The 27,092-nt window shown below is 42.7% G+C and overlaps 1 protein-coding gene across 1 annotated transcript in view; it reads left to right on the top strand.

Moving 5' to 3' along the window:
- The window catches only part of RYR2 (ryanodine receptor 2), a 544,943-nt gene that overhangs the window by 495,691 nt on the left and 22,160 nt on the right, over nt 1–27,092 (top strand). The window contains exons 90-99 of the mRNA XM_047088668.1: nt 5,405–5,509; nt 7,954–8,035; nt 10,344–11,641; nt 12,375–12,442; nt 15,049–15,196; nt 18,434–18,520; nt 19,134–19,352; nt 20,851–20,981; nt 22,312–22,354; nt 25,446–25,579. Coding sequence (XP_046944624.1) covers nt 5,405–5,509; nt 7,954–8,035; nt 10,344–11,641; nt 12,375–12,442; nt 15,049–15,196; nt 18,434–18,520; nt 19,134–19,352; nt 20,851–20,981; nt 22,312–22,354; nt 25,446–25,579 — 2,315 coding nt within the window. The remainder of the gene's footprint in view (nt 1–5,404; nt 5,510–7,953; nt 8,036–10,343; nt 11,642–12,374; nt 12,443–15,048; nt 15,197–18,433; nt 18,521–19,133; nt 19,353–20,850; nt 20,982–22,311; nt 22,355–25,445; nt 25,580–27,092) is intronic.

The raw sequence follows: 27,092 nt of genomic DNA, 5'->3' as shown, positions 1-27,092 counted from the left end.
AATATGGCACACGCCAAAAAAAAAAAAAAAACAAAAGAAAAGAAAAAAAAAACAGGAGAAGGAGAAGAAAAAGAAAAATGGAGCCGACTGGCTTTAGTCAAGCACTGGGAGAGCATGGAAGAGAGAGCCCACAAACTGGAGAACAGGGATGGTGCCTGCTGGCATTAGTGAGACAGCGGAAAAACAGGAAGACGGCACCCAGCAGCCTCCACCCCTGGAGAATATCCCAGTGGGCCCCTGCCCCTCAGACCCACGCTTTAAAATCAGGAAATACGTCTCTGTCACCTGAAGTCTGGATGCTTTACAAAGGGCACCTTCTGCGCTGGGCGCTGGGGTGGGTGAGTCGACACAAGGGCACTTTATGAGCCTTTCTTTCCTTAAGTTCACCACAGCCCCATAGGTCTGGCGGGCGGGAAACCCACTGGTCTTAAAAGCCAGATGTTTGTGGGGCTCGTTTCTCAGGTATTCGTCCTAATTGGGCTGCCCCACGTGGGGTACAATCGCTTTGTTCCTCAGGGAGAACCTCCAGGGTTTGAGATTTCTTCCAGTTGTTGGGTGTCCTACCTGGGGTGGAGTTTGTGACGAGATCGCTCAGACTTTCCTGCCTCCTACCACGTGCTTTCTTTTTCTTTTTTAAATTAAAAAAAATTTTTTAATGTTTTAATTTTATTTTTGAGAGGGAGAGAGAGAGAGTGTGTGTGTGAGTGGGGGAGGGACAGAGAGAGAGGGAGACACAGAACCTGAAGCAGGCTCCAGGCTCTGAGCTGTCAGTACAGAGCCCTACGCAGGGTTCAAACTCACAGGCTGCGAGATCATGACCTGAACCGAAGTCGGACGCTCAACCGACTGAGCCACCCAGGCGCCCCCTCTTATGTCACCATCTTGAACTGGAACCCCAGACTTCATTCTAATTTGTTCATGTCACAGAGAACATTCTATTTGAGCATTTCAGAGATAAAGTAGCTTGGTTTATTATGGCTTGTTCATTTTTTAATTTCTTATTACTCCTAGTTTACGTGGCATTTTTATATAATTTAATCATTTCTGAATTACATGTTTTAGTAAAAGTTATTTTGTAATACTTCTGGATATACAGAAAAGTTGCAAAGAAAAAGTGGAGAGTGGGGTGCCTGGGTGGCTCAGTTGGTGAAGCGTTCAACTCTTGATCTCCGCTCAGGTCATGATTTCACAGTTCGTGGGATCGATCCCCGTGTCTGGCTCTGCCCTGACAGGGCAGACCCTGCTTGGTATTCTCTCTCTCTCTCTCTCTCTCTGCCCCTCCCCTGGTCGCACCCTCTCTCAAAAATAAATACATAAGTAAACATCAAAAAACAAAAATAGAGTCTGCACGTAAGATTCACCTGCCTCTCCCTAACATTGACATTGTATATAACTATGACACATTTATCAAAAACAAGAAATTGAAATCACAGTCTTCTGAACTAAATTATAGACTTTATACTGACTTTATCCATTTTTCCATGCATGTCCTTTTTCTGTTCCAGGAGCCAGTCCAAGCCACCCCATTGAATTTAATGAAATATATTTTGAAGAAGCTTGCATTCTCATCATATTTATGACTGTTATTAATACTGGGCATAAAAGCTCATCACTAGCTTCGTGCTTATTTTGGACTCCCTTTTAGATTACACTATTGTATACTGCTTTTGATTCAAATTTTTGCTAACTGTAGAGAATTATATAAGAGGGAGATCCAAAACCAACGAAGTCAAAGTAATCATCTATAGGATTTCATTGCAGTTAATAAAGGGGAAAGAATAAGAATTGCTTGAATAAGAGGACATTACATTGTGTAAGTTCCTAAATTAGGACCACAAAGTGGTGAGAGAAGAGAAAGTTTTATTTGTTATTGCCAGAAGAAATTCAATCTGCAAGTAAGACCATCTTGCCCTCGGGCGGTCAGCAAAGGTTTTATATGATGCAGACACCGGGTAGATGTGAGAAATAAGACAGTTACGTGGCGGGGTGCCTGGATGGCTCACTGGGTTAAGCATGTGACTTCAGCTCAGGTCGTGATCTTGTGGTTCGTGGGTTCGAGCCCCGTGTCGGGCTCTGTGCTGACAGCTTGGAGCCTGGAGCCTGCTTCAGATGCTGTGTGTCTCTCTCTACCCCTCCCCTGTTTTCGCTCTGTCTCTCTGTGTCTTTCAAAAATGAATAAATGGTAAAAAAAAAAATTTTTAAAAAGAAGGTTACGCAGTAAGGGAGGTGCAGGTTCCATCCAGATCAGTTATCATTTCCCGGAAGTGCAAGAGTAAAGGTTGAGCAGGTTCTAGAAAGTTCATTAAGTTTTGTTTGTTTCGGCTTTCGAAGGAAAGATGGGTACCTGGGCCTTCAGTCTCCAGCTCTGTCACATCAAGTTTGCAAAACTAAGTCTTGGTCACCTAGAGCTTGCAGAAGATCTTAGTCCTGTGTCATTTATAAAGATTAAAATAGTAAATACCACATGGAGAAAGTGTCCTGTGGCTTGAGGAAACATCCAGGCTGTTTTCTTGGAAATGGCATTTTAGGGCTCACGTAGTGGCCCCCTGCCCCTTGCACCCTCCCCGGTTTTTGCACCACGAGGCACGATGCAGACACCGACTTGAGCCCCGGTGGAATCCTGAAGACCCGTTGCCTTGAACCCAGAGTTGTAACAGCCAGGACTGAAATACACTGTAAAAGCACTATAGCCCAGTCCCTGAATTTATTTATTTATTATTTTTTAAGTTTATTTATTTATTCTGAGAGAGAGAAAGAGAGAGCAAAAGAGGGGCAGAGAGGGAGAGAGCGAATCCCAAGCAGACGCCGTACTGTCAGCGCAGAGCCTGATGCAGGGCTCGAACTTGTGAACTGTGAGATCATGACCTGAGCTGAAACCAAGTCAGATGCTTAACCAGCTGATCCACCCAGGCGCCCCTGGTCCCTGAATTTATTAACATGCAGGTGAAAATAACCGGGGTCCTCCTCACCACCGTCTCGCACTTAGTTCTCTGGGCCATTTCTTTACCACTCTTTCAATGGGTCTTGTGCACTGGCCGCTCTCAGGTAAGTACAACTCCTTCAGTCACTTTGTCACAGTAATAGCACTGTGGCACACTCAACTCTTACCCTGTTTGAAACCTCCCCTCGCCGTCAGGCTGGAAATGCCTCCCATCTGACAGAGGGTGGAGTACGAGGGGTGCGAGCTGGGATTTTCTACTGTCTTCCGCAGGATTCCTCTCTTGCTTCCTTCCCTCTTCCCTTCAGCCTCTGGCATCCTCAGGGTCAGAACTGCGCAAGGGGAAGAAGGGAAGGAGTGGCGGGGGGCGGGGGGAGGTCTTCCTTCCTCCTTGATTCAGGAGTGCACAGTGGAGCATGGCCTGTGGCATCTCGTGTTCGTTCGTGGGCTCAGCCTGCTGACTGCTTCCAGCGCCTGGACACGCCCGTTTGCCCACCCAGTTTCAAATTACTCCCCAGACCCTGTGCGTCCAGTGGCCTCCGTCTGTCTGCCTTGGAACCACATCACTCTTCCAGACGGTCTTGTGGGACAAGATTCCAGTCTCGTTGGACGGACGGGATCTCTTCCTCCTTAGTAGCCCATATGAGAAAGACTTTTTTTTTTTTTTTTCTGGTCACTTTGTGCCTTTCACATTTTTTTATAAGTTTATTTATTTATTTTGAGAGAGGGGGGGAGAAAAAGCAAGCATGTGAGTCGGGGACGGGCAGAGAGAGAATCCCAAACAGGCTCTGTGCTGTCAGAGCAGGTTATAACCTGAGCCGAAATCAAGAGTCGGATGCTTCACCGACTGAGCCACCCAGGTGCCCCTGTGCCTTTCACACTTTCTGGTACCCAGCTTCCGGAGACAGACACCAGGCACGCCGGGTGGCTCTCTTAACGGCTCCTGGCTCGCGGGGTGTGTCTGCCCTTGCAACACAGCAGAGGTGGAAGCGGGAGACGCCCAGCGCGCAGAGAGCTCTCCCAAGTCTCTCCCTTTTCAACTTCGTCCCCTTTATATCCTTCAGGTCGAAAGGTCTATTTAGTCTCCTCGTTTGCATGAACTTCGTCTAGCCCCTTGCTTTGGAAATGTGGAGGTACCTGGCACCTACTGTCTTTTACTGTCAGTTTTAGGAGAGAAGAGACGCTGACACAGGACAGAGTTCCATGTCAGCATCTCATCAGCATCTTCATTGTGGGCATCTCCCCTGGTCACTTGATCTAGAGTGAAATCTGAAACATGTTTTAATGTTCTGTCAAATTGAAACTCATTATGAGTCATTTGTCAAAAGGAACGAATGAATTCAAAGTTAAGAGATGTGTTTGTGTGTGTGTGTGTGTGTGTGTGTGTGTGTGTATACACACATTTAAAAAAAAATAAAATCCCTGGGGGCACCTGGGTGGCCCAGTCAGTTAAGCGTCCGACTTCAGCTCACGTCATGATCTCACAGTTTGTGAGTTTGAGGCCCGAGTTGGGCTCTGCACTGACAGCTCAGAGCCTGGAGTCTGCTTTGGATTCTGTGTTTCCCTCCCTCTCTGCCCCGCCCCTGCTTGAGTTCTGTCTCTCTCTGTCTCTCGTAAATAAATAAATAAATAAATGTGAAAAAAATTTTTAAGAAATAGACAAAATCCCTGTTCTTTATTCCCCTGGTTGATGTAGGTATGTTTGCAAAACTTGGTGATTGTAGAATCTTTCTTTGGAAATAAAAATAGAAACTGTCTCCATTCAAGCATTGTGCCTGCTACAACACGTGCTCCCTAGTATCACATGAAGATCACTTCCGAAGTATGAGCTAAGACAGCAAAGTTAGGTTCCGCGTGCCCTGGATTCCGGGTTGGGGAATGTAATGATCAACTAATAATCTTTTAAAATCTCAGTGGTTGTGCGATTGGTAAAATAGCCGTACACTTAACGAAAGCATTGAAGAGGAGTTTTCCTCAATGGGGATGCTTTGTCCAGGTTACTATTTAGCGATAAGAAATAATTGCCTCTTATCTGAAGCTGAATCGCAGACCCTTTTCACACCAGGTAGTAAGTCTGATTGCTTTCATCTTATAACCCAAAGACCTGGACCTTACCCTCTTCCTCTAAGTCAAAGAAACTAAAAGCCAGACAAAAATGAAAGAATTCATCATTCTTTTTTTTTCTGTCTCTGTTTTATTGTGCATGCAGAAACAGAACATGAATGTCTCTGAGGAACTGTCTTTGGATTTATTACACTAAACATTTCAAAGGAGAATATACTTACCCCCTGAGGGTACTCTGCCATTATCACCACTGTCGATCTTTCATTTGGGTTCCTATTTTTCCAGATACCATGTTGGTGATATGTAAACGCTAAGTTAATTTTGTTCCTCCCTATTGTTATAAAGTTGATTTGGCAGTTCGGTTACCCGGGGATGATCGCTGTGTGTCTGTCTCCGGTCCAGGGTCCTTGCACTGGGAATCAGCAGAGCTTGGCCCACAGCAGGCTATGGGACGCAGTTGTGGGCTTCCTTCACGTATTCGCCCACATGCAGATGAAGCTGTCTCAGGTAAACTCTCTTCCCCATCCCAACGCGCAAGGGACGGTAGTCATCTGTATACTCAACCTGCTTTCCTTTGTTTGAATATGATCTTTCTTAGGTCACTTCTTTATATACCTTTCGCTCCATATTTTTAAAAAAAGTTTTCAATACAATAATTTTATGCAAGCTGAAAATATATGGGAGCCATTATCCAAATTTGAGAACAAAAGATATTAAGGAGTTGACTATAATGGAGAAATAGAATCGTTCCCAAACACTGTCTATTTTACAATCCTTCATAGACCCACTTCTTGGTGATTACTCACTAGAATTTTCCTCCTTCCTCCAGGTAATTGAAAAAGGATTTGTAATCTGCAAATCCCTGGTGAAAGAGAGACAGTTTCCTTGCTGAGTCATTAACAAGCAGCTGTTCTCAACAGATGACGTTCATTCATTAACAGGACATTTAACTTCATGAAAGTCAAAGAGAAAAAATATCTAAGGACAAGCACATAAAGAATAGATTGTCCACCTGTGTTTTAATGTTAACTTGGGAGTGCATATTGAAAATATCAGCATATTATTTCCTCACTACTGTATCTATTTCATTCGAAGCTAAGAGATACACGAATGGAAAAATTCTCGATATAAATCTTGAGTAAATGTGTCCCTTTGATAGGGTGCACTTTGATGATCTGTCCTGAGATCTGATGTACCTGCCTGGGTGTGGGTGTTCGCAGGTGTCAGGGGGAGGAAAGAATGATGGAGTTAAGACCAGAAGACATTCGTGTGTCCAGTTAGTGTGTGCCAGCTCCCTTTCCTCCAGCGAAGTGAGGACACTTGGGCTTGCCCCCCGCCCCCCTCCACCGCGGCCTATAAGCAGGAGCGTGTTGTCAAAGAGCAACAAAGCCAGGCACTGGTTGAAGCAACGAGGGCAGGTTTTAATCAGAAATAACTATCGCAGTAGGGAAAAGAGTCCAGCGTGACCTGAGCTCCACTTGGATTTGTATGGAGGTGACTGGGTATTTTTAAGGGAGAATGAGGGAGTAGGCAGAAGGTCAGTAGAGGCTGTAAGGGAGAAATCACAAAGGGTTGATCGGTACAGACGCGATGGGGCCAGCTGTGTCTGCAGGCTGGCAGTTGCCCTCACACACATACTGGGAGAGGAGACCCTGTCCCCGGGTGTCAGCTGGCACTGACAGGAGATTTTTTTGGCAGCCTTGAGCTTTTCCGGGCAGGCCATCTGAGGTGGGCTAGGGTCATGCTAGGGATGCGGCCTTGAGCCAGTTAACCCCTATTAGAGTTTTGTTCAGGTCTTTAAAGCTGAAGTTTGGAGTTTAGTTGGGAAGAGGATTCAGAGAAGCTTGGCTAGAGTTTTGTCAACAGCTGGTTATTGGTGACTTCCCCCATATATAAGGGAATAACGTGATTCTTTCATCTAATCACTTATGGTGATTTAGTTTACTTTAGTAAGTAAAGGAAACCAGCAGGAACCAAATTTATACACTCAGAAGAGAGTTCTCGTTCTGGTGTATTTCCATCACTTCATTAACATCTGGTGCTACCGAGTAGTTGTTCAGTTTGTAGACCTAGTCAAGGGGACACTATGTAGAAGGAAATAACCTTATGTAGAGCAAGATCTAAATGATCAAAACGATACCTTGTATAATCTTTTACAAGGAAACAAGGCATAGTTTAAAATTTGATGACCCATAATGTTGTAATGTCAACGTAAGTATGTTCTGTGTTGTTTGGACACAGCATACCTTTGTAAAAGAATTTTCCATGGTGAAAAATCAAAGGCAAACATAAAGAAAAAATCCAGAAAATCTTAACCAGAGAAATATCAAGGAGTTTAATAAAATTGGTAAATAAGATACATTATACATTATTCCTGTAGGTGGTACTTGAGTACATTTTTGTTAGATTTATATAAAATAAATTTATGTCCCTATCACTGTTAGGCATGTTTTTCCAGAATAAGTTAATTTTTATAAAACATACAGCATTTCTGTGTAATAAGTTAGGAGGAAAGAAAGACGAGTACAGCCTTCAAGTAAACAAAACCTGTCTAATGCCCAGAGGCACCTGAGTCTTCCCTGGCCCTGGAGAACCTGCTGCTGCTTTCGTCCTTCTGTGCCCATGTTAGACTCGTTTGTTGTCCTCACACATACTTTAATAAAATGAGATAGAATCAGTAGTAAGTACTAATTCTGAATTGTATCTGTTTACAATTTTACAATTTACAGTTGTATCTGTTTACAATACGCTGCATATTTATACTTGACCTTTCTTTAGTTCTACACTTCTGAAAAGTGTTTACAATTGGCAAAGCACTTCTCTTTGTGAGAACAAGTACAGTGTTCTTGCTACATAGTCTTCTCATATTATCTAAAATGCAATGCACACGTTATGTATTATGTCATGTATTCTATGTTATACGTTAATATAACATATATTAATATTTTCAGGATTCCAGTCAAATCGAGCTATTAAAAGAATTAATGGATCTTCAGAAGGATATGGTGGTCATGTTGCTGTCCATGCTAGAAGGTAGTTTTGATTTACATTTTCAAGTTCCCATTAGCCTTCGATTTCAAGGATCAGTATGTGCTTGCTTATGGAGTCAGCGTACTGCAACGCATAAAATATCAACGCTGAGATGTGACGGATACCTTGGATTTATTGCTGGCTTTATTACTGTTTTCTCAAGGTTATTTTTTAAGAGATATCTTGCATAGCTCAGCTTATATAGCTGGGAGATGAAACCAGTGGTAACTTACAGGGACACTTGTCATTTCCTAGTGATATCCTAAAGAACACGCTCTCCAGACATAGTATATTTGAAGACGTTATTTGTTTTGTCCATTGGTTTGTAATCATTGGGCATTACAGGCATGTGGATAAAGTCCGACAGTATAAACCACTGTGTTGAGCTGGCTGCATGGTGACTCCCGTGGGTCCTTCATGGCCTACAAGAGAAGAGGACACCATCCCCCACAGTGGCTGCTGGCGGCAGTCCTGTTCTCCCACGGCATGCCTGTATCAGCTCTCGTTCTCTCTTTCCAACTTGTCTTGCTTTCCTGCCCCATGTCTCTTCTGGGTCAGGCAGTAAACGTGATGCTCGAGAGCTTGCGTTCAAGTCCCCGCTTTCCCGCTTGCTAGCAGTGTGACCCTTGCTAGCGCTGGTTCCATCTCCGTTTTCAAGTTCCTTCCTCTGTGACACGGGGGTACCAATAGACCAATGGGCAAAATTGGTGAAATCATACGAAAATGACCAAACCCACCTAAAACACGTTTGCTGTTGCTACCTCCCCTTTCTTCTTGAACCCCTCCTAATTTTTCTCTCCCTGTTTCTTAGTCCACTGTGCTTTGCATAACTGCAATTTGATTAACTGAGGCAGGAGGTGTGCCTTGTGCTAGGACTTCAAAGTTGCCACATTTGCAGAAACCCTTACGTGCCAGCCACCGTATGCCCTCTGAGCACAGGACTCTTTTACCATGACTTCATATCAAATTTTAGTCTAGAAAATAGTAACGACGCTCATAACTGCAGGAGCAGCTGTGACTGCATCCGTGACAACTTAAATTCACCCATTATAATAAACTTTATAAAAAATATTGTTAATGTTTATTTTTGAAGCAGAGAGAGACACACAGAATGTGAGCAGGGGAGGGGGAGAGAGAGGGAGACACAGAATCCGAAGCAGGCTCCAGGCTCTGAGCTGTCAGCACAGAGCCCAACATGGGGCTTGAACCCATTAACTGTGAGGCCATGACCTGAACCGAAGTCAGGTGCTTAACCGACTGAGCCACCCAGATGCCCCAAATTCACCCACTTTAATATACCAGCTACTCATTTAATCCTAATACCAAGGTTATGGCTTTGGTAGTATTACCACTGTTTGGCAGATGAGGAAACCGAGGCACAGAGAGGCTAAGAAATCTGCCCACATTGCCCAGCTTGTAGATGAGCCTGGATTCCAACCTAACGGTGTGGCTCCTGAGCCCACGTTCTCAGCCACGGTGTTTATTGCTGCGCAGATGGACTCAGCAGACCTCACCACGTGTCTTTTTTCTGATGTCTGTCTTTATGTTACATAGCACATTCTGTTCAATGGATAAAAGCTTTCTGTGACTCTATAATTTAGGATAATATCTAATTTTCTCACGCTTATCAATGATCTTCCATTTTCCTACAATAAATATTCTCGACCATGAAGAAATGCCGGGAGATGCTTTACATTGTAAATCAGAAAGAGCATAGAATTTGCTTTCAGAGGATCACGTTGATGTCCTGGCACTCACCCTCAATAATCATGTCACAACGGGCACATTCATTTAGCCTTGCTAAACCTCAGTTTCCTCAATAGTAACATCAGAATTAATAAAAAGTATCTGCCTCACAAACATATGAACATTAAATCACATATTTTCTATGAATAGTGATTCTTTGGTCCTAAAATGCTGTCCAAATGCTCATTTCTATTATTAACATGAAACTGGACTTCAGTTTCTGGCTTTAGGATATAAATGTTTCCCCCATTTTCTCTATCCTAAAATATATTGCCTCCTCGATCAATTTGAGGGGAAAAAAACCCAGCTTTTTTTCAAATCTTGATTTACTCCCATTAGTCTGACTACTTTGTAAATATGGTTTTGACGTGTTTATGTAATCACTCTTTTAAAGTAGGGTTTACAAATAACTATCCATCGTTTCTTGAGACTTCATGTGGTAGATGATAACCAGGGAGGCGTCCTTGATTCAGATGTCATTTGAGGCTTCTATGGTCATTTCCTCTCCAGACACTGGTTTTATCAGTAATGTTCATTCTGAACACGTGCCATTCTTTACCACCAGGTAATGTTGTCAATGGAACCATTGGCAAACAGATGGTCGATATGCTTGTGGAGTCTTCCAACAACGTGGAGATGATTCTCAAGTTTTTTGACATGTTCTTAAAACTAAAGGATTTGACCTCTTCTGACACATTTAAAGAATACGACCCTGACGGCAAGGGAGTCATTTCCAAGAGGGACTTCCATAAGGCGATGGAGAGCCATAAACACTACACGCAATCAGAAACCGAGTTTCTTCTGTCCTGTGCAGAGACGGATGAAAACGAAACCCTGGACTATGAAGAGTTTGTCAAAAGGTTTCACGAGCCCGCAAAGGACATCGGCTTCAATGTGGCCGTTCTTCTGACCAACCTTTCGGAGCACATGCCCAATGATACGCGACTGCAGACTTTCCTGGAGTTGGCAGAGAGCGTGCTGAATTACTTCCAGCCTTTTCTGGGACGCATCGAGATCATGGGAAGTGCCAAACGCATCGAGAGGGTGTATTTTGAAATCAGTGAGTCCAGCCGAACCCAGTGGGAGAAGCCCCAGGTCAAGGAGTCCAAAAGGCAGTTCATATTTGACGTGGTCAACGAAGGGGGAGAAAAGGAGAAAATGGAACTTTTTGTCAACTTCTGTGAGGACACCATATTCGAAATGCAGCTGGCAGCGCAGATCTCAGAGTCGGATTTGAATGAGAGGTCAGCGAATAAAGAAGAGAGTGAGAAGGAGAAGCCGGAAGAGCAGGGGCCCAGAATGGGTTTCTTTTCCGTCGTGACAGTCAAGTCGGCCCTGTTTGCTCTCAGGTATAATATCTTGACCCTCATGAGAATGCTCAGCCTGAAGAGCCTGAAGAAACAGATGAAAAAAGTGAAGAAGATGACGATGAAGGATATGGTCACGGCCGCCTTTTCGTCCTACTGGAGTATTTTCATGAGCCTCCTGCACTTTGTGGCCAGCGTTTCCAGAGGCTTCTTCCGCATCATTTGCAGCCTGCTGCTTGGCGGGAGCCTAGTAGAAGGAGCAAAAAAGATCCGAGTGGCAGAGCTCTTAGCCAACATGCCAGACCCCACTCAGGATGAGGTGAGAGGGGATGGAGAAGAGGGGGACAGGAGGCCCATGGAGGCCGCCCTGCCCTCGGAAGATCTGACAGACCTGAAGGAACTGACAGAGGAAAGCGACCTTCTTTCGGACATATTTGGCTTGGATCTGAAGAGAGAAGGAGGACAGTACAAACTTATTCCTCATAATCCAAACGCTGGCCTCAGCGATCTAATGAGCAACCCGGTCCCTATCCCTGACGTGCAAGAAAAATTTCAGGTAATTGACTCTCTGGACTTCTCTAGGCATGATCAATGAAGTCTACATCAGTTTTCGTGCTAGTGCCAGAGTGGTGTTAAATACGTGAGTTGGGTTTCCAAAGGGAAATGGCTCTTGGTAGGCAAAGCTTGCCTTATGATGATACTTGGCAAATTACTGAATTATCTTAAACTGTTAGGGCGTAAGCTCAAGTCCTCACCCTAATGACAGGAGTCAGCTGGGCAGTCATTCCATCCACAGATATTTTATGAGTCTTTACCAGGTGCCTAATGCCGCTGGGTATCATAGGACATTAAAGGAGATAGGGGATGTGGTCATTGCTTTCAAATTGCCTGAAAGAGTTTATTAGGAAGATATAACCAACACTCATGAAGGAACTAGGAAATTATGAAGTGTTAAATGGTGCGGGCACTAGATAGTAGAGGTCATGTATGTTGACAAAACGGAAACATCACTTTGGTTTGGAGTAGCTCAGTGCAACTTAAGAGGGGGGCACTTAAGTTTGCCTTGAAGGGTGAGTAAGGATCAAGTAGGTGGATGTGGGAGGTGTGAGTGAAGAAGAAGGGGCAAGAGTTTAGACCAGAATGAAGGGTGTGCCTGGCACCTTCATCTCCGTGAAGGCAAGAGGGTATCCTTGGTAGGTTGTGATTTGTCACGGGGTCACAGGGTTCCCTAAACTCACTCAGAGGTGATGTGTAACCCCGATTTCTTTCTCCCCCTTGGCCCACTCAAGGAACAGAAGGTGAAAGAGGAAGAAAAGGAGGAGAAAGAAGAAAGCAAATCTGAACCTGAAAAGGCCGAGTATGTGTAATTTCTGTATATGTGCCTTTGTTTCAGTAAGTCTGATTTGCCTGCACTCTCCCTCTCTTTGGGGGACAGTCTGTCTTGCTCCCTGATGAAGTCTGCCATTCTTGAGGTGAAGCTCTGGGGGGAGGACCCCCCCCCAGCTGCCACTCCATTTCTTCCTCCTTGTTCCATGAGGATTCTGTTTGTGCATTTCCCTTTCAGCAGAAATGGCTCCAGCGATTCCATGGGATGGTCTCCTCAAGGTCACTCAGTGCTGCAGTTCTGTGCTCAAAATCAGGCAGGACTTCTGTCCTTATGAGCCAGGGAGGAGACAAACGTTCTGAATGCCATTGCCCAGAATCCCAGCAGTGACCATCCCCCCAAAGCGTAGCCCCAGACCCACATGCCCAGTGGCGAGTTTGTTAGAAACAAAGATCCACAGGGATGCTGATTCAGCATGTCTGGTGTGGAACCCAGAAGTCTTCGGTTTTACCCACACTCCTGCTGCGGGGCGCAGTTGCCTTTGTGGCGGTAAGAAAGAAAGAGCTGGGTGTGGAGCCATAAAAATGGGTCACTTCCCCATAACACTGGCTTTCTGTTAATCATGGAAACCTCTAGCTTTCACCCAGTTTAATTTCATAGGCACACTTTTAAAAATCAACGAAGTAAAATTTTAAGTACCTCTAAGTGCTCCTATGCTCACACAGCATTTTTACTTTCCCCTCCGTTGTTTTCTTTGGTGTGTTTTCGTGGGCTCTTCCTTACAGTCATCTCTGTTTATTGTCGAAGAAGCCCGCACGGTTGGGTCGGTTATAAAAACGGCCACGTAGATGATTTGTTATAGTGAAATGTAACGTCACAACCATCGTTTCTGTGGCATTTCTTTCATGTCGAAAATAATGTTAGATATATGTCATCCAGGTTGGGGTTATGTTTATGTGACGACGCGTATATATGTTTATATGACTACCCATAAATATGCTTTCACGAAGGATTGGTATTTTGCACCTAGAAGGGGTAGACTGTCAAATTTCAGTACTTCTGATTCCATCATTAATATGTTGACATGCTTTATGTATGTGAACCGCCAAATGCATATGCCTCTGATTTTAAGTCCTAATGGCTGGTCAGTGTTAAAACTGAACACTAAAATCACAATTTAAAAATAAGGTTATTGGGAAGTCACAGCAAAAAAAAAAAGTGTCTTCATTGTCATTCTGTTTTCAGTTAAATGTTTTTATTGCACATTTGGAAGGGAATGTGGTACATAGAGCCGTAAAGACACTTCAAACCTGTAAGATGCCCTGTATTTATTTATTTTTTAATTTATTGTCAAGTTAGCTACCATACAGCCTCGTCTTGGCTTCAGGAGCAGATGCCCGTGATTCATCACTTACATACAACACCCAGTGCTCATCCCAACAGGTGCCCTCCTCAATGCCCATCACCCACCTCCCCTACTCTCTCAGCCCTCCACCCCCACAACCCTCAGTTTGTTCTCTGTCTTTAAGAGTCTCTTGTGGTTTGTCTCCCTCTCTGTTTGTAACTTATTTTTCCTTCCATTCCCCTATGGTCTTCTGTTCACTTTCTCAAATTCCACATGTGAGTGAAGTCATATGATACCTGTCTTTCTCTAACTAGTTTATTTCAGGTAGCATAATACCCTCCAGTTCTGACCACATTGTTGCAAATGGCAAGATTTCATTCTTTTTCACTGCTGAGTAGTATCCCATTATACTGGAATACCAAGCAGTGTTCCATACACACACACGCACCATATCTTCTTCATCCATTCATCAGTTGATGGACATTTGGGCTCTTTCCACAATTTGACTATTGTTGATTGTGCTGCTATAAGCGTTGGGGTACACGTGCCCGAATGAATTAGCACTCCTGTATCCTTTGGATAAATTCCCAGTAATGCTATTGCTGGGTCATAGTGTGGTTCTGTTTTTAATTTTTTGAAGAACCTCCACACTGTTTTCCAGAGCAACTGCACCAGTTTGCATTCCCACCAACAGTGCAAGAGGGTTCCCCTTTTCTCCACATCCTTGCCAACATCTATTGTTTCCTGAGTTGTTATTTTAGCCACTCTGACCGATGTGAGGTAGTATCTCACTGTGGTTTTGGTTTGTATTTCCCTGATGAAGAACGATGCTGAACAAACATCCCTTTAGATTTGAATGTCACAGAATTATCCATCAATGGGAGCCTATGATAGGCAAGGAATCCAACCCCTCATTCTAAAATTCTGGATATTATAATGCACTGGAAGAGAAACTAGTTTTCAACAGCAGTGCTGTGATTTAAATTTTTTTTTTAATGTTTATTTATTTTTGAGAGAGAGACAGAATGTGAGTGGGTCAGGGGCAGAGAGAGAGGGAGACACAGAATCCAAAGCAGGCTCCATGCTCCGAGCCGTCAGCACGGAGCCCAACACGGGGCTTGAACCCACAAGCTGCGAGATCATGACCTGAATCGAAGTCAGGCTCAACAGAATGAGCCACCCAGGCGCCCCAAGCGATGCCATGATTTAAATATCCATTTATGTAATTTGGCACAAAACCTGTTTATATCTGTAGCTCCTGGATGGCTTGTATTTCATTCATTTGTGTTCACAGGGGAGAAGATGGAGAAAAAGAAGAAAAAGCCAAAGAAGATAAGGGTAAACAGAAGTTGAGGCAGCTCCACACACACAGATATGGAGAGCCAGAAGTTCCCGAGTCAGCATTCTGGAAGAAAATCATCGCATATCAACAGAAACTTCTAGTAAGATGTTTTACAATGAATATTGTTATTGATATATTGTGAGACCCTAATCATTCAGGCCCAGTAAACATTCACCGACCTCTCCTTGGGTGGCAATCAGGGGACGAGTCAGCCCCGCAAGTATGTTTTCTTTGCTCGCCTGAGCGTGTTTATATTTTCTAATAAATGCCTTTGGCCCACTGCTCCCTGTCCTCAAACCATAACCTCCACCACATCCACCTTCCCTGAAGCCATGTGATTTAGTGACTGCCAGCACAGTGCATCCAGAGTGTTCCCAGTAAGACTTTAGGGCAAGTTAGTAAATACCCCCTGAAGCTCCACTCTGCAGGACACTGTTCCAGGGTCTGCAGGCCATTAAAGCAAAAACATACCTGAAGGTACAAGTAATTCGGATTGCAGTTCCAGAGCTGGATTCATCGATTTTTCTAGAACATCATCTTTTTATTAAAAATCCAGCTATGAAAGTATTAATGCAATGAGTCAACTCTCCATTGATACTAAGAAGGTCTGTTCAGAATTATTCTTTAAGTAAAATCAAGTAAAAACCAACGAATGAAAAGAGAGAAGGCAGTTCTTTACGTAGTATCCTATGCATTTTGCAGAAATGCTCCCCAAATTAATTAAATGCATGTTCATATTTGAAAAACAAAGAAAGAAGGTATAGTTCTCTATCTTTATTCATATTTACAGAAGATGGCATTCTTAAAAATTTTGGTTGAAAGGCCTTTTTTATATATGTATGTATAATTACAGTATATACGGTTTTTTGAAGAAGAGCATGTAGATTCAACCTCTAAAAGGTACTGACCAATAATATCAGACCTAGAAACGAAGACCAGTGCTGCTCCTAATAAAGCCATTTGAAAGTCAAAATCATATTTAGTGTTTTACAGCCTTTGAGAAATCAAAAGTAGATAAGAAACTCAGTATACTACGGCACTCTGTCTATAAGGGACGTGAATTGTCCTCGGTAATTATGTATTCTAACTGCCTATGTAGAAAGAAATATTACGCATTTTTATATAATTTATGCGAACATATATTTTTTTTTTAATTTTTTTTTTCAACGTTTATTTATTTTTGGGACAGAGAGAGACAGAGCATGAACGGGGGAGGGGCAGAGAGAGAGGGAGACACAGAATCGGAAACAGGCTCCAGGCTCTGAGCCATCAGCCCAGAGCCCGACGCGGGGCTCGAACTCACGGACCGCGAGATCGTGACCTGGCTGAAGTCGGACGCTTAACCGACTGCGCCACCCAGGCGCCCCATATGCGAACATATATTTTAATTAATAGTTTCAACTATGTTTTCTTCAACTATCTTGCCTTTTCCCTACGTTGTGGGAAAGTGTATTAAATGTAAATGGTTTGTAGATCACTCTGGATAATTGCTGATTTGCTATGTTGTAATAGTTGCCATAGCTGCAGACGTAGCCAGTGTAGATGGTATTGGGCATGAGGTTGAACGGGCCCCGATAACCTGCCATAGCCCTAGTGAATTCCTGAAGACTGTGTTTCACTACAGTTGTGTAGAGCAAGTCAGTGAGGGTTGTCTTCCACCTGTCCGCCATGTTCTCTTCTCTCTCTGCAGTCCTATTTTCCTGCTTCTGTTTCCTATATATGACTTTCTCTGTTCACCAGTTTGCATGCACAAGGCTAGTCATGGCCATGTCAGGCCACCACAGGCCCCTTGTCCCTCAAGTCTTTGTGACCTCCCAGCTCAGATAAACAAGGTCACTAACTCAGCCTCCGTGACCCGACTCTAGCCTTCCACGAGGACAGCCAATGTGACTGGGCCAGTTTGGGTGTGGCAGCCTGCCTTCGTCCAATAAGCCACAGCAGTAAAGTCAGGGTCTCGTGTGGGAGATGACACCACCCAAATGGGGTGTGTCCATGGAGACCAACAATGGCGCGTGTTGGTCATTTTGACATGACCTATTCTGCTAAAGCCCCTGGCATATCCACTTGGATACCTCGTAGACCTCTCCCACCTAATATTAAAACAAATACTTTATATTTCCTATAGTCTTTTTCCTTAAACCTACTTCCCCTCCTACTTTTTTCCAGCCAGTAAATGGTACCAACCACTTACTGAGTTACTCGGACCCCAAAATCCAGAAGTTACGATCCCTGAGTCCTCTCTCTCTTTCCTGCCTCAAATCCAACCCAGTGGTAATTCTTCCCAGTTCTGTCTTCCAAGTATATCTGGAGTCTGCTCAGTATCACTATCTCCACAGTCCCTTCCTGAGCCAACCCACCACCATCCGTAACATCCCTTTCTGCTGTCCTTTGGTAACTCTTAACTAGTCCCCTTGTTTCCACTCTTGCCTCCTATCTGTTTCCCACGCAGCGGTTGGAGTAATCTTTCCAGATCATAATCTAGTGGTATCAAGCACTCTTCAGATCCTCCACTAGATTACCATCCCACCTTGAATAAAATAATAATTCCCATAATAATAATAAGAGTAATAACTAACTTTCCCTCAGTGAACTTACCTAATCCTCAGAGCAAACCTCTGAGAAAGGTTTCTGTCGTTCTGCCCACTTTACAGATGAGAAAAGTGATTCTGGAGGACTGGTTAATTGCTTGTCTACACCTGCAACGACTGAGTGGTGATGGTGGGCTTCACAGCTGGGCAGCATGGCCCCAGAGGTCATACCCCAACCCACAGCACTGGAAGGGATGTCACAGACTTCTGTCAGAAGCCTGTAAACCTATGCCCCTCACCTCTCTGACCTCATTCCTTCCCATGCCCTTGTCTCCTCCCTGCTTTTCTCTTACTCTCCCTCAAGCACATCGTCACTCCGAACTCAGAACCTTCGCCCCCTTCCATGCACTGTCTCTCTCTGACACATGTGCCCCCCGCAGTTGTTCACTTGACCTCTTCCCTATGTATTTAGGCCTCTGCTTATACATAACCTCCTAAAATAGACCTTCCCTGACCACCTATCTAAAATAGCAGCCCTGTTCCCCAAGCCTGTAACCTGATGGATTTTTCTTCATAGCATTTAGCATCCTCTGAAACTAGATTTTGTTTTGTCTTTCATCTGCGGATGTGTACCTCCTCCGTGGTGGCCCAAACATACTCGCTCACTGTTGCGTCTACAGCTCCAAGAACGTTACTGGATGCAGAGTAGGCTCTCAAGAAGTAGTTTGGGGCAGATGAATGAATGCTTTAAATCGTCTGCACGCGTCAATCTCTTCATTCAGTGACCTTAATTTTCATCGTTTTTTCAGAACTATTTTGCTCGCAACTTTTACAACATGAGAATGTTAGCCTTATTCGTCGCGTTTGCAATCAATTTCATCTTGCTCTTTTATAAGGTACGTACATCTTTATGTTTCAGGAACCAGTACGAAACCACAGATGGGTTGGATTGCGTGTGCAGAATTCACACATTCGCCAATGAGCACATGTAAATCTCTTTCAAGATATGTTTTGATGAAAGGAAAAAACCTAGAGCTCAGGCACATCACTGACGGTCTAGTAAGGCAGGAGCAGACTTGTTCCTCCAAACTAAGCGGGAAATACCTCAACTAAAGAGTGTTTGATGTAGTACAGGGTTTATCCAGTGTCCCTAGCCTGATTTGGCTGCGTACCCTCCTTGGTACCATATCTGGGTGTGGCACACCCTCATTACGTTAAATTCATTTGGTACCTGAGAAGGCAGCCTAGCCATCTGATTTTTCTCCTGCATGCATTAGACTCCTCGTAACTCTTGCTCAGATTAGGAGGTGTTTTAAAGGGTGTGCTCGTTATAGGCCATCAGCTTCTGAAAAGCTATCTTTTTATTTTTAGCCTTTGCTTTTAGTCTTTTCATGGTACCTGAGCCTCATATCTGGCTTTCTGCTGAGAAGGCTGGGTTTCCATTGTTTCTTGTGTGTGCCGGTCCCTTAGAGGGAGTGAACTGACTCTACTTTAAATGGTTTGAATCAGGTCTCCACTTCTTCTGTGGTTGAAGGAAAGGAGCCCCCCACTCGCAGTTCAAGTGGAAATGCCAAAGTTAGCAGCCTGGACAGTGGCTCGCCTAGAATCATCGCGGTTCACTACGTCCTGGAGGAGAGCAGCGGCTACATGGAGCCCACGCTGCGGATCTTAGCCATTCTTCACACGGTCATTTCTTTCTTCTGCATCATCGGCTACTACTGCTTGAAAGTAAGATAGTAAGGCACCAAGGTACCTGTGTGTGTCCGTGTTTGCGCACGTCTTTTGCAGGTTGGACTCCTGGGGGAGCAAACTCTGAGATGGGAATTTCCTGCACAGAGATTATTAGGGAATGTTCCACGAATCAACACCCGTGGGGCAAGGAGAAGAAGCAGGGTGGAACAGAAGACAAAGTGGGGCTGTGGTTCAGATACAACAGGCCACACGCACAAGCCTCAGTCCCTGAAGCTGGGATGCCCCTGCAGGGCTGTCTTGGGCTGGGGCACTGGAGCCTGGCCTTCAGAGCTCCACGTTGACCAGTCGTTGACTGCAGGCTGTCCTGGGAAGGGCCTGTGGCCCTGGGCTGTCTTGTTATAGCTCCCTGTCACATATTGGCAATTATTTACATAATGACCCTTTTCATCAAAACTTGGCCCCACAGAAATAACCTACCATGTCCCCTAGCAATGCTCCACTGTTTTAGAGTTATATAATACATCATATGGAACCTATGAGTCATTAGGCACCTACCTAATGCCATCATTGGCAGAAAGACCACAGTTTGTCACCCTTCACCCAGAGAATAATGCAGCTCTATCCCCAGAGCCCTACCAAGAGAGTAATATAACTTGGTGAACAGAACTCAAGATGGTCTCCGAATGCCCAGGGCTGCCCATTACCTTTGCAAACCTCTTTATTTTTTCCTAGCGAGACACCTTTTTTTGGTAATGCCTTTGTCTCATTATCTCCTACCTCAGATTGTGAAGCTTCCAGAAGACTTTTGAAAAGCCAGAGCCCAGGGTGAAAGACTAGAATGTAAAATTTTCTTCAGAAATTCTTTTCTCTTCCCTGTCTTTCCTTTGTTTTATTAAGAGGGGACAGGGGAAGTATTCTTGGATTTTTCTAGAACGTCTGCCTCTTTTTTGTATCCGTGCCTTCTGTAAAATCTGTCCATATGAAAAGAGAGCCAATATGTTCTGGAAACATTTTGGCTAACTGACAAAGATTTTTGCTGATGCTGGAATTAAAATTTATTTCAAAATAGCATATGGGCATGCTGAGTGTGGAATAATTAAAGAGATTTCTCAAATAACACTGCACTTTTTAGAAGCATGCATTTTGGAACATTAGTAACATTGCTGTATTTTATTGTATTCGTTCATGTTTGACATATATAAAGATGTATGTTAAGTATATCATAATAAAAGATATAATACATCTTTTTCTCTTTAATACATAAAAGTGATTTCTTCAGTGTAGTTATCTGTGAACTTCTATGTGTTTAAAAACATATGATTATAAACTATATCTATTCTATCTTTTTTTTCCTAAACCTCTAGATGTTTCTTTCTGCCTAAATATAACCAATTCATTTTCACTCAATTTTACCTTCCTGGAAGTAACATGGGAAATACTTCTTTTTCCAGAAGCTGTTTTGTAAAGATAGCGACCACAGGAGATGCCAGTAAATCTAAACTAATTTTAACGTGTTTATTTTTTTCAAATGTAGGTCCCATTGGTTATTTTTAAGCGAGAAAAGGAAGTAGCTCGAAAATTGGAATTTGATGGGCTTTATATTACAGAACAGCCTTCAGAAGATGATATTAAAGGCCAGTGGGATAGACTCGTAATCAACACACAGTGAGTAAAGAATTATATGAGACATTACTGTGCTCAAAAATTTCAAGACAAAAAACAAACAAACAAACAAAAACTTTGCTGGAGTTCCTGCAGATTTGTCAAAAGTTTAGCAGAGGTGAATAGTTATATTTTCGGCCAAGAAAATCAAAAGACTAAGCACTGTCAGCCTCTTAATGGATGCTATCAATTTTTTTCCCATCTGTGTTCTGAATTCCTTAATCAAAAATGGCTTTGGGTCCATTTCCACAGCCCTGATGGAACTTAACATCCATTACTCAATGTTCAGAGAAGTGTGTAGCTAGAGGGGCATAACCTGCAGTGTGGGGTTATCTCACCCAAAAGGCCAGACGAGGCAAAAATGATTCATTAAGGAAAGAGTTGTAGCATTGAAGGCAAAAATATTGAATTTCATACTTTCAATGTATCTAAGTTGTAAACTTACAGCAGCCCAGCATAAAACTAGTTAAACGTTATGACATGTAAAATATAAGGCAGGGAGACAAATGCTTTTTCTATACATTAATTATTTACCCTTGTGAGATCAAGACCCAGACTCCTAGCAGCTGTTCCAGGTCAATCCATCACAAAAGTAGAACTTGCCACCACTAAAGGTATTAGTGATACACTATTTTTTTAGTAGTTTCTACTAGTCAAGTGTGTCAAGTGTGAAATATCTTTTTATTGTGATCAGCTTTGCTTGTTTTTAAGAAGTTAAAATTGCTAATAAGCTCTGAGTTTTCAAATGGGGATGATGTGTTTGTGCATTAAAAATGTTTACTCTAAATGCTCAATGTTTTATTTGTCAACTCTGGCTGTTAATACTAAGTCAAATTAGATCTGTCCCTTTAAGTGAAGTCCATAGTAGTACAGGTGCCACGGTCAGTTTCCTCGAGGATAACGTGGGAATGAGATTTTTTAACTTTATAAGAAAAAAAATGACAGATTTTTAGATACCTTAATTTTTAAAGATAATTGACAGAGAAACGTATGTCATTTGACATGTTACAAATGACATGTGTCAGCATGTAAATAAATACAACAAGCTACTTATTAATAAATATGCTCATATTCTTCCCTGTTAAAATATTAGCCTGGAGTCTTTTTGTGATTTGCATGTATATATTGATATATTAACGCTTACATAATATTTAATGTACCTCTGATATAGGAACATTATGGGATAAGATGGGACAAAATTGATTATAATTTTTGTGAATGAAACAATATGTGTTTACATATTATTTTAAGTATTTTGTTTATTCCAAACAACATATTGTTATTTATCATTTTTTTAAATATTATTTTACTTTTATGCTTTTATATTTTTTAGGTCATTTCCCAACAACTACTGGGACAAATTTGTTAAAAGAAAGGTAATACCTCTCAGAAGGAATGCATTCTCTATTTGTTTCCTAGAGTGCAATTCAGATTTGAATTTGATATGGCTTGTGTGGAGAATGAAATACTGAGGTGTGCTTTTATCTGTCTTTTAATGTCATTTCAAAGTGGCAATAGAATTCAGTATGAATTTCAAAAATTGCACGTAAAGAAGAACCCATACTCTGCAGCTATAAAATGATTAATAAGCATTGCTTCATCCACCTGTCCTCTGACTCAGGTGAATAATCGGTGCTCAGTCCGCACAGTAATAGGAATTGGTGAGAATTTTCTCCGAGCTTCTTTGGGTCCCCTGAATTGGCTAACGACCATTTTCTGATAAGACAGCTGTATATCACTGGGGCTGGAATCCTGCTTCACCCTGTAGGAGCAGAGTCATCGCATGAGAACAAAGGATTGAGTTTTGTTTATTTCAAATGAACTTCGGAGATCTTTTTATTTTCATAAAGTTTTATTCTTCTGATGCATACTGCGTCATAGTGTAGTAGAAAGAACAATGATAGGGCATCAGTGATGAACTGTGGCACCTGCTAACTGCTCTGATCTTGAAAGTCAAGGATCTTCTCTGCTCTTCTCACCACATAGCATTTTAATGTCAGATCTCTTTTAATGAAATAATGTATGTACCGGTACTTGTAGATCATGAAATACTATTGCTTTATGTGAAGACTAAAGCGATTCACATAAAGCGTTACATTCTAGCTCCTACTTATTCTTTGAACCTTTCTGATTGCCACCCTGACTCAACTCACCTCCTTAATGAGTTCTAGCTCCAACGGGTACCGTCTGGAGTAGCCAGAAACATCCGCCAGATGAAGTGCTCTTGTTCCCTTTGATTCCGTGTTACTCAGGAGGATTGGCGACCAGCAGATTTTTTGTTAGCAATCTGAGGGGAGATAGAGGGCTTGCACCAAGAACTGAAATCAGGTACATGAGGAAGCACATTGACCTTTTTTTAAAAATCTATTTAATAACAAGACTTTCTAGTTGAGAGAAGCCGTGTGTTTGTAGATTTTATTCTGGCACAAGAGTTTTGTCTCCTGGTGTGACGTGAAATTCTGAGCAGCATTGCCCTCCTGCATACGAGCACATCCACATTGGGCCAGGGCTTTGAAAGACTTGTTTTTAAACAATTTTAAATAGGTAACTTGAACATTTTATTCTCATTAGCTACTTAAGAAAGAAGCTTTGAATTGTCAAAGCACAGATTTCTCTGAAGGAAACTGCATATTCAGAGTCAAATAAATACGTTGTCATTGCAGGGGCGCCTGGGTGGCTCAGTCAGTTAAGCATCCGATTTCAGCTCAGGTCATGATCTTGAGGTTCGTGGGATCAAACCCCATGTGGGGCTCTGTGCTGACAGTGTGGAGCCTGCTTGGGATTCTCTGTCCCCCTCTCCTTTGCTCCTCCCCCCACTCTTGTGCTCCCTTTCTCTCAAATAAATAAACTTAAAAAAGTAAAACTAAACTGTAATTGCAGCAGGGACTATTGGTGGCATTCCTACTATACTTAGTGCTGATTTGTTGTCCTGGGAGTGAGGTGAGAACACAGCCCAGAGGGAACCCCCATGCAGGCCACCCCAGCCCGTTTTTAGCACCGTGAGAATAACACGGAACAGACCTTTGTGGGTGATGTTCATGGGCTTTTTAACTACCACTTCTCTTTCATGTTTTCATTTACCTCGACTGTATACATTCAGAAGAGGCTTATTTTTATTTTTGCTAATCCCTTCTTCATTTCCATTAATGTATTTCTTCCTTCATTCTCTCTCTTCTTTCCCTGGGGAACCCCCTTCCTCCTTTCCCTCACGTGCTTATTTCCTTCTTCTGCATTCCTCGTCCTCTGCTCTCCTACCCTCTTTTCCCTTTAGTGGCCCATTCTGCCTCCTACTTTTCATTCATTGCTTTTCCCGTTGTCTCCATTTTCATTGTGTGTGGGACTCTCATGGAAGCATTAGGCCAAGAGTGGCTGTGTCACAGGGCTGTGCTTCCTGGGCTCAAGGGAGAGCTGTGGGCCCATGTCTACACCGATCTGAAAACGGGACATGTGGGAAAGCCAGGAAGATGTGGCAGAGGGAGAGGGGGGCCAGGAAATGGAGGACAGTTGCTCAGAAGGGATTCTGGTGGTGCAAAGGGGTCTATGCAGGGATTGCCCTGAAGACGGGGAGGTGACGAGGTTCCGGGGATTACTGAAGGACTGACAGCTCAAGTCAGGAAACTAGGGGAGAGTTGAACGGTTGTAACTGAGAGCCCAGAGAGGATGCTGTCATAAGCGGCCAGCCCATGGCTGGCGATGGTCAGTGCAGATCTTTCCTGAGAGTCAGATCTCGCTTGGTGGTTTCCTTATTTCATCTCTTGCCAAGCTTAGCAAGCTTAGACATGTTACATTTTCTTGTTTTGTTTTGTTTTTAATATTTAATTATTTATTTTGTGAGAGAACACAAGCAGGGGAGGAGCAGAGAGAGGGAGAGAGAGAATCCCAAGCAGGCTCCAGGCTGTCAGCACAGAGCCCAGTGAGGGGCTTGGTCTCATGAACCATGAGATCATGACCTGAGCCAAAACTAAGAGTCAGATGCTCAATAGACTGAGCCACCCAGGTGCCCCAAGGGCATGTTATGTTTTCTAAGACATAACTTCTTTATCTGCAGAATAGGATGCTGATAACATAGTGTGACTTACATAATGTGACAGACCCATGAGGGAGAGCAAGTCAAATTTCTTTACATAATTCCTGGCGCAAAGTATGAATTTGGTCAAAGTTCCTTTCATTCCATTTTTTCCACTTCTTGACTTATTTCCTTGGCCCCCCCTCTTCCTTTTGCATGCATCCCTCTCTTGACTAAGACATCTTGTTCCTCGGATGGGTATCATGTACAGTGCTGTAAGTTTGCTTTGACCTTAAGCATTGTGATCACAGAAGAAGGGCCAGAAATGAGATTTTTAAGTGAACTCGAACATAAGACCAATACATAGTAAGTGTCAAAATAATTAGATGTTTGTACGCGCATGCATACGAGGGGTTACTGAGTGGTTGAGGCCAGTAAAATGTTTTATTTCCTGTGCCCAGGTTATGGATAAATATGGGGAGTTCTATGGCCGGGACAGAATCAGCGAGCTCCTTGGTATGGACAAAGCCGCCCTAGATTTCAGCGATGCCCGGGAAAAGAAGAAGCCAAAGAAAGACAGCTCCCTGTCAGCCGTGTGAGTGTTACCTCTTCCCAATGGCTCTAGACCCAAAGGAGAAGAAATTAATACAGTTCTGAACTTGATAATGCCTCGACTTCCTTTCCCTCAGAGCCTGGGGGAATAGAGATGAGGGAAACAGAGAATGTACCTAAGGGTCTACTTCTATGCTTCTGGGTATTTTTGGGTGTGGAATGATTGGATTTTTTCCTATTATTTTGGAAGGCGACTTTTTTGTTATTTACATAAAGCAAAAATTATGTAAATAAAGATGTATGTTCTTAACTTAATTTGCCTTTTCTATCCCTAAATGCCATTTAAGTCAAACATATACAAAAGCACAATATTTGACTACCTTTTCTGATGCTGTCTGAAAAGAGGTTAATCTTTCTTAGGTTTTGGAAGAGGGCACTATGGAGCCCTTTTATTAGGAAAGTTCATAGTTCATATTCTTTTATTATAATTCTTGAGTTTTGTTTAAATAGCAAAGACTTCACAAGCCAGAAGTACTATGCTGTCATGCTGTTACTCAGGAATTTAACTTTAAAATGAGGTGTTCCTGGAGCGCCGGGGTGGCTCAGTCGGTTAAGTGTCTGACTTTGGCTCAGGTCATGATCTCATGGTTCATGGGGTTGAGCCCCGTGTTGGGTTCTGGGCTGACAGCTCAGAGCCTGGAGCCTGCTTCGGATTCTGTGTCTCCCTCTCTCTCTCTGCCCCTCCCATGCTCATGCTCTGTCTCTCTCTCTCAAAAATAAATAAACATTAAAAAAAATTTTTTTTTAAATGCGGTGTTCCTGATATAGTGCTTTAATGGAATAATAGGTTATAATATGGCTAGCAAGATGTGAATCAGTTGAATTGAATTTGCCTCAGGTTGAATTTCACACACACACACACACACACACACACACACACATACATATACTGCAAATATATATTTCATCAACTGTAAATCTGGATTAAATGTAAAGCATACATGTTTTAAAAAATGTAATTTCTCATTGTAGCCACTTAACGATCTTAGAAGAAACGTAACAGTTACTTTCCCTTAAGAACATGTCCACTTTTCTTGTAAATTTATGGTCTCAGTTAGGGATGTGACTACTTTCGAAATATAGATACTTGAGGCTCTGTAGGGCGGTATTATTTTGTGTCAGATAAATATTTTAGCTAGCATTAAAAAAACATGTTGGCTGACCTCATTGGTAATATAGTTTTTTATCTATCTGAAAACTTACTGGATCTACATGGTTTTTAAAAATAATGTGAACTCAGTTTAAAAGTAGTTAGTTCTATGGACAAATACATGACAGAAACTGTGGATTTAGATCCAAAATATCACCTGGGTACTTTAAGAAAACCCATGTGGAACATAATGAGTATGTCACTGTATAGAAGATGAAACACCTTGCCAGTGCTTAGGAATTAAGACCTTTATGTTAGAATATCATATAAAAACAAGGACCATAGAGCAGTGCTGAGCTTTCTACTAATATTTTCAGATCTCTGACAAACAGTGTAGAATCAAATT

Source organism: Lynx rufus, unplaced genomic scaffold (genome assembly GCF_022079265.1).
Source record: "Lynx rufus isolate CCGP_SWC_20201006 ecotype Redwood Valley unplaced genomic scaffold, mLynRuf1.p SCAF_25, whole genome shotgun sequence".
Taxonomy (NCBI): domain Eukaryota; kingdom Metazoa; phylum Chordata; class Mammalia; order Carnivora; family Felidae; genus Lynx; species Lynx rufus.
Note: the sequence above shows the minus strand (reverse complement) of the source record. Positions and strands in the feature narration are given on the sequence as shown.